General features: G+C 36.0%; 2 protein-coding genes across 2 annotated transcripts; both read right to left on the bottom strand.

Annotated features, from left to right (window-relative positions):
- Positions 1-10,064: 10,064 nt before the first annotated feature.
- On the bottom strand, positions 10,065-14,583 carry LOC115699974 (uncharacterized). Its single transcript, XM_061103241.1, has 7 exons — positions 14,164-14,583; positions 13,904-14,006; positions 13,265-13,759; positions 12,838-13,091; positions 12,331-12,746; positions 10,996-12,283; positions 10,065-10,889 (listed from the first exon to the last, which is right to left on the bottom strand). Exons 1-7 carry the CDS (start codon positions 14,581-14,583, stop codon positions 10,065-10,067), a joined length of 3,801 nt encoding a protein of 1,266 aa, XP_060959224.1.
- Positions 14,584-14,585: 2 nt separating this feature from the next.
- On the bottom strand, positions 14,586-15,410 carry LOC115699973 (uncharacterized). Its single transcript, XM_030627517.2, has one exon. The coding sequence runs from the start codon at positions 15,408-15,410 to the stop codon at positions 14,586-14,588; it is 825 nt and encodes a 274-aa protein (XP_030483377.2).
- Positions 15,411-18,333: the final 2,923 nt, after the last annotated feature.

The following is an 18,333-nucleotide window of genomic DNA, read 5'->3' as shown; positions in this document are numbered from 1 at the left end:
TATTCTTATGACTTCACAAGACTTATTGATTAATTCATGACTATAAACTATCTTTGGTAGATACTTACAATTTTAATAAACAATGTTTTAAATTAAGCAATGTTGATGATGTATTTTCCTACTTATTACAAGTTCAGCCAGCACTTGAATTACAAAATTTAAAGTTTAAAGTGGCAAAAAACTTTAAATGGACTAAAATAAGTAAAGAATTTTTAATATTGTTGGAGAATCCATAATAACCAAGTGAAAATATGTGAAAAAAATCAATACTTAAATTTGAATGAATGGCGTTGAGATATATATATATATATATTATGTTTACAAATAATGATAATTATAATTTATCAAAAGAAAAGAAAACATCACCTCTTACAAACTATGAAAGCCTAGTTATGTAAGGCGTGTTATACCAAAATCAAGGATAGTTTTATCATATTGACTTGAAGCGTAGCTCACTTTCAAAAACATAGTAAAATATTGTATTTTAAAATTAAAAACAGTCTAAAACAAAGTTCTACCAAAAAAATAATAAATAAATAAATAAAAAGAACAACAACAAAGTAAAGAAAATAGCTCAAGTTGTACAAGCTTATTGTTATCTTCTTTGATGGAATAAAATCTGAAATAACAGAGCCCTATTCATTCACTTATCCATGTAAACTGTAAGCATATTCATACCTATGACTCAATTAAAAAGAAAAAAAAAGTTGAAAATCTTTAGGAAAGCATACATTGCATATTAATAAGAAAAAGTTGTTTTTTTTTTTATTTAACGTTTATATATTACAATCATGTTTTACGTGGGACTCAAACCCAAGACCTCCAAGACACACACACCCACTTATGACCACTTGAGCTAACCTCAAGTGGTTAATAAGAAAAAGTTGTTTATTATTGGACATATTCCTTTGCACATGACATGTGCTCTATGACTCATTGATGTTGTATCTCTCTCAAGTTAAAGAATAGAGAAACAAAAATCTCTATTTATATCTCATTTTTTCTTTTAGAAACAAATATAAGATTTTAAATCTTTAAAATAAAGCAAAGTCCCCTGAACTAATCAAATTAAAAACCCACTCACGGGTTTATTACAAAAATAAAAATAAATAAATTAATTATTTTTCACCTCAACAAAATTAAAGTAAAAATATTTATTTTTTATATAATTTTTAGGATTTTTATATGTCTTGTCCTCTGACATGTTTAAGGTTGTTTCTTGATTTGTTTAAGGTTGTTTTGGTGTGCTAGTATTTTATTGAGATCTGTCTTATTGGTTATGGCCTCGAGTAGTAATGCCGTTGGTGATCTTGCCGAGCAGTATGAGAATGTTCAGATTGATGATGAGGAAGAGGGTGTTCTTATTGAAGGAGATGCTGATGGTGATGAACAAGTCTTCGACGATCGATGGTGCCTTGTAGGAAGATTTCTCACGGGTAGATCCATTGACTTTGATGCCATGAGGCACTTGATGGCATCCTTATGGCAGCCAGGGAAAGGAGTGTACATCAAAGAGTTGGAAGCTAATCTATTTCTCTTCCAATTCTATCATGAGATTGATATACAAATGGTTATAGATGGAAGCCCATGGACTTTTAATAGAGTTCCTCTGATCTTTCACCGATTGAAAAGTGGTGAAAATCCTAGAATGATTCATCTCCACAAGCTTGATATGTGGGTGCAAATACACAATCTTAAAACAGGATTTATGATGGATAAAGTGGTACGTAGTGCGGGTGGTTATATCGGTACTTATGTTAAATCGGATCCGAAGAACTTTATTGGTGTTTGGAGGGACTATTTGCGTGTTCGTGTGACGGTGGACATTGAGAAACCTCTTAAACGACGTATGAAGCTGTGCAAAGAGAATGGAGAATGGATTTGGGCTATGTTTCAATATGAACATCTCCCAACATTTTGTTTTATTTGTGGCATTATAGGACATTCCGAACGTTTTTGTGCTAAAAGATTTGATCAGGATATAGATCAAATTGTCAAACCTTATGGCATTGGAATGAAGGCGCAGTTGAGACGACGACATCACCAGATTGGAGCTCAGTGGTTACGGTCCGGCATGGAACAAAACCAGGCGGTGGAGGGTGGGGCTGATCGGTCTTTGGATGGGGAGGATGGGGCTGGAATGGTGGCAAAAATCGTGGAATTAGATCCCACTTGTCAAGGCAATCAGATTCATTCTGATGGTGCTAAAAAAGGTAAGATTTTGAATACCAATAGTGTTTCTGTACCTGGTACACGAAATGGGAAAGAGAGTCCTTTGAAGATTGTTGACCAATTAAATGATGGGGATATGGTTTCCAAAATTATCCTTGATTCTAAAAGGAGGCGTATGGAGGGTGGGGATTGTGGTGAGAATGATGAAGTGGCATCTGATGAGTGTATGATGATGGATAAGGAAGAGGATATTGGTGTTGGGCCAAAAAACTTATCAAAGGTGGGTCTTGGTTCCCAAGCCCACCCAACATTATGAGTCTAATTGCTTGGAATTGCCATGGGCTTGGGAACCCATGGACTATCCAATTCATAAAGGATATTGTTATCCAAAAGAAGCCCATTGTATTGTTTCTTTGTGAGACGTTGGCTAAGAAGGAGGCGATTGAGAAGCTTAGACTGTCTATTGGGTTCGAAGGTGCTTTTAGTGTGGATGCTCAAGGTAAGAGTGGGGGGGTGGCTTTACTTTGGCGGGATGCTGAGGAGATTCAACTGTTACATTTTGGCTCTAACTACATTGATGTTTCTGTCCAAAACCGTGACTATGGGGAGTGGAGATTGACTGGACTTTATGGCGAACCTAATCGAAGCTTGAGAAAGCGTACTTGGGATTTAATTCGGACTTTGAAGAGGGACAACAACTTGCCGTGGTGTATAGTGGGTGATATGAACAATGTCACTTCTCAGCAAGATAAACATGGAGGTAATCTTTATCCGAATTGGTTGATTGAGGGTTTTTGTGATACTTTGGATGAATGTGGGTTGTATGATATGGAGTTGAATGGGTATCCTTATACATGGGAACGTGGTAAAGGGACGGATTCTTGGGTGGAAGCTAGACTTGACAGAGCTGTTGTATCTCAAGGTTGGCTTAGTAAATTTCCTTTGGCTAAGTTATATAACCTTGAAGTGTCTACTTCAGATCACTGCCCATTACATCTAGTTCCAGTTTCTGAGCCAATACATGTACCTAAACGCATCTTTAGGTTCGAAAATTCGTGGTTGAAAGAACCTATTTGCTTTCAAGTTGTTGAAGATAATTGGGAGCTGTCCCATGGCCTTCCAATCACAGAAAAAATAAAAGCTTGTGGTAGTGCTTTGTTAGAATGGGGGAAAGACTACACAGGTAACTTTGGGAAGAGGATCAAAGCTTGTAAGGTTGAGATTAAGAAATGGAAGAGAGGAAGGGATCCAAATTCCATTGCTTGTTATAAAGAGGCTGAGTGTCAATTAAATAATCTCTATTTGCAACGGGAGGTTTTCTGGAAGCAAAGGAGTAAACAGTTATGGTTGAGGGAAGGTGATCGTAATTCAAAGTACTTTCATGCCAAAGCAACATCTAGAAGACGGGCCAATGTGATTCAGCGTCTGAAAAATGTTGATGGAGAGTGGGTGGGATGGGAAACCGGTCTTCCCACTACTGTAGTGAATTATTTTCAGCAGCTGTTTCAAGATTCAGCTAATGATTTTTCTTCGGTCATTACATGTGTCCCTCATTTGGTTACCGAAGACCAAAATGCTTTGTTACTAGAGGAAGTTACTCATGTGGAAATCAAGAAAGCTTTATTTCAAATGCATCCTGATAAGGCTCCCGGTCCAGATGGAATGACACCAGGATTCTATCAAAAATTTTGGCATTTGGTAGGTGATGATGTGGTTCGGGTGGTTCAAGGTTTCTTTGCTACGGGTGAGTTTCCTTCTCCTTTGAATGAAACTAATATTGTTCTTATTCCAAAAAAGAAAATTCCTGAGCAAATGGGTGATCTTAGGCCCATATCACTTTGTAATGTCCTTTACAAGGTCATTTCTAAAGTGATTGCTAATAGGATGAAATCTGTCTTGCCATCAGTTATCTCTACTAATCAAAGTGCGTTTTTGCCGGGTCGTTTAATTTCTGATAATATCATGATCTCCTATGAGGTTATGCATTACATGAAACGAAAACGGATGGGGAAGGATGGTTTTATGGCGGTTAAACTTGATATGAGTAAAGCGTATGACAGGGTTGGTTGGGCTTTTCTTGAGGCTATGTTGGTTCAAATGGGTTTCAACCCAAGATTCGTTGCTCTCATAATGTATTGTGTGTCGACTGTGCGTTACAATGTTACTTATGGTGGGAAGACTATGGGTCCGATTGTACCAGGCCGTGGGATACGTCAAGGAGATCCCATATCTCCGTACTTGTTTTTGGTATGTGCTGAAGGTCTTTCTTCGTTGTTAACTCTGTATGAGCAACGTAGATGGTTGACCGGTTGTAAAGTGGCTAGGAGTGCTCCTCGGGTTTCTCATATGCTATTTGCTGATGATAGCTATGTGTACTGTAAAGCAAATGTGAGTGAAGCCACACATGTGATGCACCTTCTTCGAATTTATGAGCAAGCGTCGGGCCAACAGGTGAATTACTCTAAGTCTTCAGTCTTTTTTAGTAAGAATTGTTCTGTTGAAACTCGATCTAGCTTGTGTCAGTTCATGGGAATGGTTGAGGCTGGGGATGATAGTTTCTATCTTGGCTTACCATGTATTCTGGGTCGAAATAAGAAAGCTATTCTTGGTTTTTTACAAGAGAAGATGAAGAAGAAGATTTTCACTTGGGAGAGTCGGTTTCTATCGAAAGCAGGCAAGGAAGTTTTACTGAAATCTGTCGCTCAGGCATTGCCTTGTTACGCCATGAGTGTGTTCTTGTTAACGAAGGAGATTTGCTCTAACCTTGAAGGGTTGATGGCAAAGTTTTGGTGGAAGTCCCAGTCACAAGCGGGGACTAAAGGAGTGAGCTGGATGAGTTGGAAAAGGTTGAGTAGACATAAGAACGATGGTGGTATGGGATTTAGAGATCTTCGGGACTATAATCTTGCCTTCCTTGGTAAACAAGGGTGGCGGCTTTTGACTAATGAAGACTCTTTAGTAAGCAAGATTTATAAAGCTCGGTATTATCCCTCGGGTAGTTTTCTTACTGCTACTTTGGGACAAAACCCAAGCTTTATTTGGAAGAGCATTTTGGAAGCTCAAGGACTGGTTCGAGCTGGTGCAAGGAAGTCGATTGGGAATGGTTCTACTGTAAGCATACTCTTAGACCCTTGGCTTCCCGATCCATCTAATCCCTATGTTGTGTCTGATCATCCAGGTTTGTTAAATCACAATGTCTCAAGCTTGTTCTCTGAATATTCTAAAAGCTGGGATAGTGATATTCTTACTGACTTGTTTACCGAGAGGGATAAGAACTTGATTTTGTCCATCCAGTTGAGTGATCATGCCACTACTGATAAGTGGCATTGGAGTGAAGAAAATAGTGGTTTTTACACTGTGAAAAGTGCATATTGGTTGCTGCAGCAGGCTTCTCGTGTAGCTGCTGCTGCTCATGATCAACTGCTATTTAAGTTTTTGTGGCAGCTGGACATTCCCCCGAAGGTTCAACATTTTCTTTGGCGAGTTCTTGTGGGTTGCCTCCCTACTAAGGTTCAACTTGGCACTAAAAATGTAAATGTTGATTTATACTGCCCATTTTGTAACTCGGCATTCGAAACCATTAACCATGTGCTAATCGAATGCCGTTTTGCTAAGTCTTGCTGGTGCGTTTCCAGCGTGTCTGCTGGTGCTGTTATTGCAGACTTCAATTCGTGGTTTTCTGATCTCTCAAGAACAGCTTCTACAGCCGTGGTGAAGGAGGCAGCGGTTGTTAGTTGGCGAATATGGTCTGCCCGTAATGAACTGCTATGGAATAAAAAAGTTTGTTCTGCTATGGACGTAGTCCGATCGGCTAGAGTGTTGCTTGACCAATATCTTTCTGCTCAATCTCAGAAAACGGGTGCATTATTAATTGATAATATTAATAATGTTGATGAGCAGTGGAGGAAACCAATAGATCATATGGTCAAGATAAATGTTGATGGGGCTATTTTTCAGAATCAAAACAAATTTGGCTTTGGGTGTGTGGCCCGTGACTCGAAGGGTCTCCTTCTTGAAGCTATTTCTGCATCAAGGCTAGGGGTGGTTAAACCTGTTATAGCTGAGATAATTGGCATAAAGGAGGCCTTGAGCTGGATAGAGAGAAAACAATGGTCCAATGTGGTGATTGAAACTGATGCACTGGTTGTGGTTCAAGCTATCAATAGCGCTTTTTCAATGCCGTCTCAGTTTGGTTTGCTTGTGGGAGATTGTAGGACTTTACTGTCTTCTTTACTTAATGTGTCTTTAAAATTTGTTAAGCGATCTGCAAATAGGGCTGCTCATTGTCTTGCTAGAGAGTCTTGTTTTTCGTCAGATTGTATTTTTAATCAGCATAATGTTTCTGCTGAGTTCAACTCTATTGTAATGGCTGAATGAAAGTGTTTGAATAAAGCTTTACACTTTAACTCAAAAAAAAAAAAAAAATCAAATTAAAACAAAATAAAATTAACTCAGCTTACTACAATCTTAATACAACCAACTATTAAATTAATTAAGGGAAAGAAACAAACTATTTATTTATTGAACAAAGAAAAAATAAATTCAATAATAAAAAAATATGAAATACCCGAACGTTTACTTGAAACAACATCAGAAATATAAGACATAATAAGAAGTAAGCCCAAGTGAGTACAACCAATGAGAGGATCATATATTTACAATAGGACAAGCACCAACAAAAAAGAAATAGTATGTGCTAAAGACATTAATAAATTTGTAAAACAAACTTGAGAAATATATTTACAATCCTGCTGCTTCAAAGGTTATAAAATTTTGAGTCTCAATATCATTATCAGCATATTGCTATCAACCCATCCCTGAGATAATTATGCAAATGAGTAGAACAATATGAAACAGTACTCAAGCACTTACTTGTTCAATCTGAAAAATGTAGAATCTTGCATATGCTCTTAATTAGCGATATAAATTCTGTACAAATTACAAACAACAAAGTTCAGTGTTTCTATTTTCTATTTTTCTACCAAAGAGGTACAAATAACAAAAAAAATAAAATAAAGAATAACAGAGAAACAGATCAAATGAATATCCCACAATGCAATTGTAATCCACCTTGATGATTCTTAGAGAATTCATCAATCCTAGAAAAAACATTATTGCTCTAGTTCCTTTGCTGGTGGACACCCATTTTTGAGATAGAATTACAAGAAAATGACAAGATAGAGGTCCCAAACACTATGTATTATCCATTGATGAAATATTTTTTAGAAAAAATTGAAGAACTTGTTCAGTGACAAACTCAACAAAATTCACCTTGCTCATTCGAAGAGAACCTAGAATTTTATCAGGATATGATACATGAGCTATCAAACCCAATTGAAAAATAAAAATTACCAATTTCAGTAAGAAAATAAACATTAACAGTAAGATTAGGTCAAAAAAAATTCTAAAAAATAATAATAAGGATAATTAAAAACTACCGAAACCGTAAAGGGGAACTTGAATCAATCAAGAGATTAAATTAAAATTCAAATAAAACCCTAAACCCAATAGAGTCAGTCGCACAAGCAAAAAAAGAAAAAAAAATCAAATTGCCCTCCAACAAAAAAATTAAGAAAATAAAGAAACTCACAATATGAATGCCTTGGAAGCCAGAGAAAGCAAGAGTCTTAAGAACCTCACAGCCAATTCCACCCACCCTAACCATGGTACTTCTTATCGTTTATTTCTTCAACGATGGAGAAGGAATCCTTAAAGTTGGTCTGAAGCAAGCAGACATATAAAACCACATAGATGAAACCCAACAATGAGAAGAAAAATGAACCACATAGATGAAACCCAATAATGTATTACAGAGGGTAAAACACAAAAGAGATTAAAGGAAAGAAATAATCAAACCTTCTATATTTTAAAGGTTTAGGAAGAGGAGAGAAGATGTTGAACCTTTGTGGTGCCGACTATGGAGAGAGAAAGGAGTTGTACCGTGCTGATCGCCGAGAGAGATGGACTGCAGGTGAGAGGAACACAGAGAGAGGGAATCGTGGGTGATAGGGGAGCGATGGGGGTTGAATATTGCCAGAGCTATACCCTAATTTCTGATTTGGAGAAGAGAATGAATAGTCTGCTTATTTCTCGATTTGGGTTTAGAGGAAATAGGGATTCAGCTAGCGTCCGTTTAAAGAACTTGAAACCATTTTTGTGAGTTTTTATAACTGACTATATAGTCATATTCAACCTTTCTAAACCGACACAACAAATCAATTAAAATTTTTAATATTTTACTTTTCCCGTCGGTTTTTTCATTACTGTCTAATTAGTAACAGACGCAAATAATATTTTTTTAGCGTCAGTTTAAAACAGTAGCATAAATACATAGCTGACTATTTACGTCGGTCAACGAAATGAACAGTGGCGTTGACCGACGTAAATAGTGTAATTTATAGTATATTACTACAATCCACTATATTTTAATATATATATATATATATATTCATACATGTATACCGTTAATTTTTAAAGATAATAATTTCTTCATCTAATTTATTAATTTTATGTTTAGGCTTAACTTTGTCAACGACAAAAATGACTAACTTTAAATCAATCTTTAACTACAACAAACAACAACAATGAGAAAATAGTAATTTCTTAAATAAATATAATTACTTATATATTATAGAATAAATGAAGATTAAAAAAAATTACAAAAAAAATTAATTATAACAATATATTATTTTAACATTTCTCAGGGTAGATAAGAATAAATTAAAAATAAAAAATATATTTAAAAAAGTCGTACATATCCATCAGTATCTTCAGCATTAGTTGGAGTAAGAAAAATTATTAAAATCGAGAATATCCAATATTTAATGACAACATTACAACTAATGAAGATAAATATTTATATTTTATTTTGTTTAAAATTATTTCAAGTAAATATAATTTTATTACTTTACGTAAAATAATGTAAACTAAAAATTATTTCTAACTAATATATATATAATATAATTTAGGTTGTAAAATTTTGAATACAAGAAAAAATTATTATGATAAATATATCACAATATTCTACAATATGTCATGTCCTGGATGTAACAAAGGAGTTAAAAAAATACAACGAAAGATTTAAATGTTTGTGTGGATATCAACAGCTACACTACGAGATAAGTATCTATTCTTTTATAAATAGATAAAACCAAACATATTGCAAAAGTATCATGCTGAAATAAAAGATGACACTGGAAGAGTATTTGTTATTATGTTTGGTCACAAAGCAGAACAAGTTTTGGGTTGTTATGCGATAAAAATAATAGAATATTCTGAAGAGGTGTGATTTCAATATATACATATTTATTTATTTATTACATACTACAATAATTAATAATTGAAGACTAATATCAATTTTTATAATTTATTTTTTTTTTAAAAAATACTAAATATATTGAAAGTGTTTCTAATGAATTAACAACTAAGTGTTAGATACTACAAATTATGCTAATCAAGTGGAGATGAATACTCAAAGATACAAGAATTTTAATGTATATTATATTGAAGAAGCAAAAGAAGATGAAGTTGTTAATCTTAAATTATAAATTACATATAACTAATATTTTAAATTAGAATAACAACCTTATGTAAAAATTTTAAAATAATTAACCATCTTATTTAAAAAAAATAGAACTTAAAACTTACTCGTATGTAATATAATATTTTATGTAAATAATTAATACAATAAAACTTATAATATTTTTATTATTATATCAAATGTTTTAAATAGAAAAAATAAATCCACAATTGATATGCATCCATTTAGTGGAATATATGGTCAAATAAATGACAACACTACCAACTTATATAATTTATTTATCAAGAAAATACTAAATAAATCAAAAGTATTTTTAATTAATTGTTTTTTTTTTGAAGAAAAGTCATCAACTTTATTGATTGCAATCATTCATGATTACATGAAGCAACTCAGTAGAAACATCGTTGCTTGAAAGAGTACGATCAGCAATAAAATAGGAAGCTCGAGCAAACGAGTGAGCAACACTATTAGCAGACCGTTTAATAAAATTAACAGAAACACCACACAATTGTTTTAATAACTCTTTACAATTCGAAATAATACTCCCAAAATAAGAAAGTAAAGGAAGATTACTCTGAATTGCTTGAACAACGGTTAGACAATCGGTTTCAACAATTGTTCCAATCCAACCTTTCTTTTTTATCCAATTGAGGGCCTCTCGAACACCCATGGCCTCTGCCAATTCAGGTTGCACTATCCCTGCACGACAGCATGTTAAAGCCTCCAACAACTCCCCTGCTGCACCTCTTGCCACACACACGAAACTGTACGAACCACCGCTGTCAAATATTGCAGCATCTGTGTTGATTTTAAGGCTGGGAGCAGTCAGCTTTTGCCATTTATCTAAGCCAGCTGCTTCAGTTAAAAAACCGGCAGTAAGAACTAAAGACTTGTCCTGTGCTTGAGACCAATTTACAAGAGTAGTTTGGGCTAGAAGAGATACATTAGCTGTTGTAGAAATCTTATCAGACCAAACCAAATCATTTCTAGTTTTCCATAAGGCCCAACAAGTCACGGCAATGCTAATTCTAGTAGCCTCATCCACTCGGTTGAACATTTTTTTCCAACCATCCAGCAAAAGAAACAACACCTTGAACATTCTTATCAATACTTGCATGCTCCCAATAGCTTTGAGCAAACAAACAATCCACCAAGCAATGAAAAGGAGATTCAGGTGCTACAACACACCTAGGACAGAGATTGTCGACTTGCACATGTCTAGATTGCAGTCTTGTTTTTGTAGGAAGACATTCTGAAGCCGCACGCCATAAAAGATCTTTGACCTTGGGGGGAACACGTAGTTTCCAAATACCATTCCAAACTAGAGAGCTGTTCGGTTGGGAACCTGTCTCTTTACGCATTTGAAGAAACTTGTACGCTGATTTAACTGTGAAATGCCCAGTTTTTTCCAAACACCAATACCAAGTGTCATTTACCCGACTTGAAGATAAGGGAATGCTAAGTATTAAATTAGCATCCCGGTTATTGAACAGATCAAGCACCAAGTCTACATCCCAAGCATACTCCCCAGTAATCATCAACGAATTAACACATTGGCTTAACAAGGCCGGGTGAGTAGAGGTTACTTTTGGATTATCAACATCCGGCAGCCAAGAATCAAGAAGAACACTCACTGAAGACCCATTACCAATTCGACATCTAACCCCTTCACGAACCACATCCTGAGCTTCAAGAATACTACGCCAGACAAAACTTGGGTTGGCTCCTAGTTCTGCCGAGAGGAAGTCACCATTCTTGTAGTATCTGGCTTTGAAAATTCTTCCCACCAAAGAATGTGGCTGACACAAGAGACGCCACCCTTGTTTACTCAATAAACTGATATTAAAATCACGAAGGTTACGAAAACCCATTCCTCCTTTGGACTTATGCTCAGTTAATCTATCCCAACTCTTCCAGTGAATCCCTTTGTTGTTTTTGGTGGAGGCTTGCCACCAAAACTTGTACATCAATTGCTCCATCTCTTGACAAGTTTCAATTGGTAATAAGAAGACATTCATGGCATAACTCAGGAGAGATTGTGCCACGGTTTTGATAAGTAATTCTTTACCCGCCTTAGATAAAAATCTCCCTTCCCAACTCTGAATTTTCTTCCTCATCTTGTCCTTCAAGAACCCAAGCAAAGCAGTCTTATTCTGCCCCAAAGTATTAGGAAGACCCAGATAAAAGCTATTTTCTCCAGCCTCATTAATCCCCATAATGGTGGAAATTCTGTTTCTATCTTCAAGAGATGTATTCAGACTGAAGAACAAAGAAGACTTCTGAAGATTCACTTGTTGACCCGAAGCAATTTGGAAACAATCCAACAATTCCATCATACTCAAAATGCCTTCCTCTGAAGCCTGACAATAGATATAACTATCATCCGCGAAAAGCATGTGGGAAACCATAGGAGCCCCTCTCGCAACCTTACAACCATGAAGCCTACCTCTCTTCCCAAAGTCTCTTAACAGAGCAGAAAATCCTTCAGTGCAAAGAATAAAAAGATAAGGTGATAGAGGATCACCTTGTCTTAATCCTCTACTAGGAACAATCGGCCCAACTTCTAGCCCCCTGCCACAAAGTTATAACTAACTGTGCCAACACATTTCATAATCAACCGAATCACCTGCTCCTGGAACCCCAACTTTCTCAACACAACTTCTAAAAAGCCCCATTCCACTCTGTCATACGCTTTGCTCATATACAATTTAATAGCCATGAAGCCCTTTTTTCCTTTTTGCTTCCGTTTAAGATAATGCATTATCTCATACGAAACCAATATGTTATCCGTGATTAGACGCCCCGGTAAAAAAGCACTTTGGGTCTCTGAAATAACATTTGAAAGAACCCCTTTGAGTCTATTCGCCAACACTTTAGAAACAATCTTGTAGATAACATTACATAAAGCAATCGGACGTAAGTCATTCATACTTACTGGTTGAGATTTTTTTGGTATAAGCAGTATGTTGGTCTCGGCTAAATACTCAGGGAACTCACCAAAAGCAAAGAATCGTTGGATCATGTCGACTATATCCTTTCCCACAATGTTTTTGATAAAAACCGGGATTAAAACCGTCTGGACCGGGTGACTTGTCGGGGTGCATCTGAAAAAGAGCCTTTCGAACCTCAATATCCTCAACTTGAATAAGTAAATCTTGATTTTGATCAGCATTAACTTTGACCGGGATACAGTCAATAACCCGATGCCCATTCGATCTCGAAGCAGTGAAAAGATTAGTAAAGTGCTTTACCATAACCTCCCGAAGACCACTATCCCAATCAACCCACACACCATCGCTATTCTTAAGTTTAACAATCTGATTATTCTGCCGCTGATTACTAGCACAAGCATGAAAATACTTGGTATTTTGATCTCCGGCTTGTAACCACAATTGCTTAGACCGTTGTCTCCAAAAGATCTCTTTCTATGTTAAAGCCTCACAAAGCTGAGATTGAGTCTCCTTGTATTTCGAGACAGCCAATTGATCACTCCTACCTTTCAGATTTTTCAGAATCTTGTAGCAAGTCTTTATTTTTTTTTATTAAAAGTACCAGTGATATCACTGCTCCATTCGGCCAATGCCGTACTGCACGAGTGAAGCTTCACATTTAGAGTACTATTGGGAATACTATCCCAATTGGCTTGAACAATTTGTCTACACATAGGCTCCCAGGACCACGCATTTTCATACCGAAACTTCTTCTTGAAAACGATGGGTTTCGACACGGCATGGTTAACCCAAATTGGGTAATGGTTGGACACCGTTACTTCGATATTTTCAAGAGAGGCTGAGGGAAATAACATTTGCCAATCATGGTTAACTAATGCCCTATCAAGTCTAACTTCAACCCATTGACTAGTACCCTTCCCTTTTTCCCAAGTAAATGGATAACCCCTTAGCTCCATGTCAATAAGATGGCATTCAGAGACCACATCTTGGAACCCATTTAGAAGCCAATTTGGGTAGGATCTACCACCTCTCTTATCACTATGACTCAAAGTGTTATTCATATCACCAAACAAACACCGCGGCAAAGAGTACTGACCTGAAAGTTGGTGAATTAATCGCCAAGTATTGCCTCTTAGACTTCTCTGGGGCTCTCCATAAAACCGAGTCGCACGAAACAACAGGCAACCCTCTAATCGAACCTCCAAGTTGATGTGGTTTTGGCTGAAACCAAGGAGCTAACCTTCTTCTTCTTTCTTCCATAGCATGGCTAAGCCACCACTATGACCCCTAGCTTCAACAACATAACTCCCTTCAAAGCCCAACAACCTTTTAACATAATTAATCTTGTCATTTTTGCAAATAGTTTCACATAAAAAAATCACATTGGGTTTCTTTTGGAAAACGATTTCCTTAAGGAATTGAATAGCCCTCGGGTTCCCAAGCCCTCGACAATTCCAGCTTAGTAAACTCATAATGGTAGGCGGGCCCCTATTTGAGTACCCGCCAAAAAATCATTTTTGGAAAAATGCCATTGTTGGTATTTGAACTTTCCTCCAAAACCTCCACAACCGGCCCATTATTATCCATTTGGTCAATTCCTTTCCCACTACCCTCTTTTACAAGAATATCATTTTTCCTTCCACCCCCACTTAGAAGTGGGCCTCTGAACCCTTCTTCACTAACTCGAATTGGGCCCCCATCTTCACCATTTAAATACTCCAATCCCCTCCCCTCATTTACGCGCCTCCTCTTCAAATCAGCAATAAGAAGACCATCTTGTTGAATATCTTCATTCTTTCCCTCCTCTAAATCAACAGCTAGTATACCCTGATTTTTTCCATGATTTTTGCCCCCAACCGATTGCAATCCAACCTCCCTTAACATCCCAGATTTCTCTCCATTAGCCACGCCATCTGCCATTATTACATCTCTAAAATCACGGTCAGAATCAACCACCCCGTACTCTGATTTCCCAGTGAGTATTGGTCGGCGCCAGCCTCCAAAGGTTGTCCCATATTGTCTCTTAGCCAACGAGCTCCGATCTGTCGTGATTGTCGTCTATCAGGCGCTTCCATGAATAGACCGTATGGTTTTGCAATAGTTTCCAAGGACTCCTCAAACAATCTGTGGCAAAATCTTTCGGAATGGCCAATTATACCACAAATGAAGCAAAAAGTAAGCACCCTCTCATATTTAAAATTAGCCCAGAACCACTCCACCTTGTTCTTGTAAATTCGCATTCTCCGCTTGAGAGGTTTCTCCACATTGATCAAGACACGAACTCTAAAGTAGTCTCTCCAGATACCCGCAAAATTTTTCGGACATGAGGAAACATACGTTCCAATATACACTCCCACGCCTTGTAAGACACGATCGGATCGATATCCCACTTCAAGATTGTATACTTGGACCCATATTTCCATAGTATTCAATGGCTTGTTTCTAGGATTTTTCCCTTCCTTTAGTCTTTCAACAACCAGGGGGTTCCTGTTAAAAGTCCAAGGAGTACCTTCAAGAACTCTACTAATGTCAACCTCATGAAAGAATTGAAATAAATATCGATTTGTTTCCAACTCCTTGACGTACATTCCTCTCCCTGGACGCCATAGCAATGCCAAAACATTCCTTAGCGAATCAAAGTCTGTCGGACGATCAGACAATAGTTTTCCCACAAGATACCATCTGCCGTCAAAGTCATCAACAATTGTTTTCCGAATTATCGAACAAAAGTCCCATCTCATCCTCATCTTCTACATGTAAACCCGCCCATTGTTGTCCCAACTCTTCCATATTACGGATGCTTGATGCCATAACTCAAACAAGAAAGTAACCAATCACACGATCAACAAAAGCACGACAAATAGACTTCACAAACTCATAGCCTCACATACATGTCAAAAGACAAGACTTCTAGTAGATTGTTTAATTCAAGTGTAAGTTTTTTGTTTTTTGTTTTTTGTTTTTTTATTATTATTTGGAGGATTGTATTGTATACCTTGTTAGGGGAAGCAGTAGTACAATCTAGAAAGTGTTGGATACTAAGAACTTAAGTTGATCAATAGAAAATGAAGATTGAAATGTACAAAGAACTTTAATTCATAGTACTCTATTAAAGAAGCAAAACGAAAAAAATTGCTAAATTTTCTTCTGTGAGTATAAATTACATATAGTAATAATTTAAAAATTATAATCAAAACTTAACTTATATAATTTTTTAATATTAATAAAAAATTCCAAAAGAAAAACACAAAAAGAACATACAATGTGCCTTGCACGTAGTTGCCGGCTAGTGTATATATATACATATATATAAATGTAACGTGCCAAAGTCACGTATATATTATTTTATTTTATGTTTGTGTTTTCTATATATAATTTTAAAATAATAATATATAATATAGGTTGATAATTGTAGAATACATAATAGTAATTTGAAAAAAAAAATTAAAAATTAAAGTAAAAAATGTTAGTAAAATATATTAAACACAATAATAGAGAATTTATGAAATTTAAAGCAAAATAATGTAAATATATTAAACACAGTAATAGTGAATTTATGAAATTGAAAGCAAAATAATGTGTAAAGTGTTGATACTTTTTTTTTTCACAAACTGATAGTTTTCTCTTAAAAAAATTGATATCCTAGGTTTTAATAATTAAAGATCACGAATTTTTAAAATCAAATTTAAAATTTAACAACAAATATTAAAATTAGAAAACAATTTTTAATGAAAAAATTAAAAAATCTGAACAATCTATTTTTTTAAAAAAAAAATGTATCTTTGGAATATAATTTTTTTTAGTGTCATAAAGTCAACAAGAAAAAAAAAATCAAACAATCTGAACAGGAGTCCAAAATCAAACTGAATGAATAAATTTTTTAGAATATAAATATTTCTTGTTGCGACTGACATGGGCCATTACAGAATAGTCAAGTAAACATGAACAAATATTTTAAGTACATGATATATGACTCCACAATAAATATCTTTATTACTTTGCTGGAGAAAGTAGTAAAATAATTAAAAGAAAAAGAAAAACTAACATTTCATTGTGCAAAATAGTACAAAACTAACATTCAGAGTAGCAGATAGAAACCAAAGACCAGCCCTTGATGCAGAATAGTAAAGCTAAAAACAAGACACAAATGGACTAAATAATAATAGAAAAAATAAATTAGAACAGAGGAAGTAGAATCACTCCCTAAACAGAACATATAAAAACAAGTAAATAACTCAGATAGAACATGAATCACAGCCAAAACCAGCAACCAGTTATCTAGTACCTTAACTAGGAGCCACTATGTGACAGTCAGCAGTCCCGTGATCCGTAAGGGGAAATACCGGGTAAGCTGTGCAATCCCACATCGCCTGGAAAGGTCAAGTGGGATGATTCTGAGACTGTGTAGGTATGGGACTACACAGTTGAAGAGAGCTTAAATGGATTGATTGGTACTACCTATATCAACAAGGTGCATCTTGTTTTTGGGTAGTCCATCATGAAAGAACTCCACAGTTAAGCGTGCTTGACTTGGGGCAATTTCAAGATGGGTGACCTCCTGGAAAGTTTTCCCAGGAAGCGTGCAAGTGAGGACAAAGCACGCTGAAAACACTCGTGTTGGTCTGTAGGGTCAGTCATCAATCCAGAAAGTAGCCAGAGTGGCGTACCCATGTGTTAGGCTATTTTTAGCCTATGTTTTGGATCTAATTTATGTGCGTTTTTAGCTGTGTTGGGACGGAATTACGCTTGTTTTCTATGTTTTCAGGTTCTTTGGAATAAAAGAGGTCTCGGGTGCAGAAATTCGTTAAAAGATGTGCTGAGCCGAAGAAAACACAATTTCTGAGTAATTGTGCACATCTGGCCGCGGCTAAACACAACCTGGCCGCGGCTAGATTTCGAAAATCTAGGAGGCTTCGATCGCGCGGCGATGAAGAGGCTCGCCGCGGCCATTTAAAAGATACAGAGAGACCCCTTATTTTCAATTATCTCGCCGCGGCGAGAGGAAGCTTAGCCGCGGCGAGATCCCGTACGGACCAGGGGCATTTTCGTCCATCGAACCCTAAATTTCAGTTATAAATAGAAAACTGCGATTGGAAGTCCAGGGGAGCGATCAGAAACCCTAAAATACAGCTGAGAGCGGCAGGAAGAGCACAGAGATTGAAGTGAAGATCCATAATTCATCCACCAACAGTTCTTTTCTTTATTCCTCTTTAATTTCTTTATGTTGAATATTGCTATAGGAATGGTTATGGATTTGTTTCTGAACTAAATTTCCCATTTAGGGAGGATGATGATTGTTGTTTAATGTTTTGCCTAGTTAATGTTTAATTACCATTCCTCAATTCTTGTGTGTGAAATTATCTTAGTTTGTTCTTAATTTCATGTTTAAGATTGATCACCTTGTGCATGCTCTATGATCTCAATTCGAAATCTGAAAAGTGAGAATTGAGAATGCTAAAATTAAGATAATCAATGTTCTATGTGAAACGAAAGTATTTGCATGACTTATGTGACGAGTAGATTATTACTTAATGCTGATTTCATGTTAGTTTAATTAAGGAATTAATTAGATAACATGTGGTTTAGAATCTAGAAGATCTGAAAGGAGCTAGGTTATTTCATAATCTGTCATTCACTCCAAGAATAGGATAGTAATTAATCATTAACGAT

This window comes from Cannabis sativa, chromosome 8 (assembly GCF_029168945.1).
Source record: "Cannabis sativa cultivar Pink pepper isolate KNU-18-1 chromosome 8, ASM2916894v1, whole genome shotgun sequence".
In the NCBI taxonomy this organism is placed as follows: Eukaryota; Viridiplantae; Streptophyta; class Magnoliopsida; order Rosales; family Cannabaceae; genus Cannabis; species Cannabis sativa.
The sequence above is the reverse complement of the archived record's forward strand: the minus strand, read 5'-3'. Positions and strand labels throughout refer to the sequence as shown.

Excerpts from the sequence above, each read along its gene's own strand:
- LOC115699974 (XM_061103241.1), bottom strand. The coding sequence starts at position 14,583 with ATGGCAGATGGCGTGGCTAATGGAGAGAAATCTGGGATGTTAAGGGAG. Across the intron at positions 14,007-14,163 it reads CAAAAATGATTTTTTGGCGG|ATTAATTATGTTAAAAGGTT; the intron begins GTACTCAAATAG and ends AAAAATGACAAG. Across the intron at positions 12,284-12,330 it reads TTCCAGGAGCAGGTGATTCG|GGGGCTAGAAGTTGGGCCGA; the intron begins GTTGATTATGAA and ends ACTTTGTGGCAG.
- LOC115699973 (XM_030627517.2), bottom strand. The coding sequence starts at position 15,410 with ATGAGGATGAGATGGGACTTTTGTTCGATAATTCGGAAAACAATTGTT.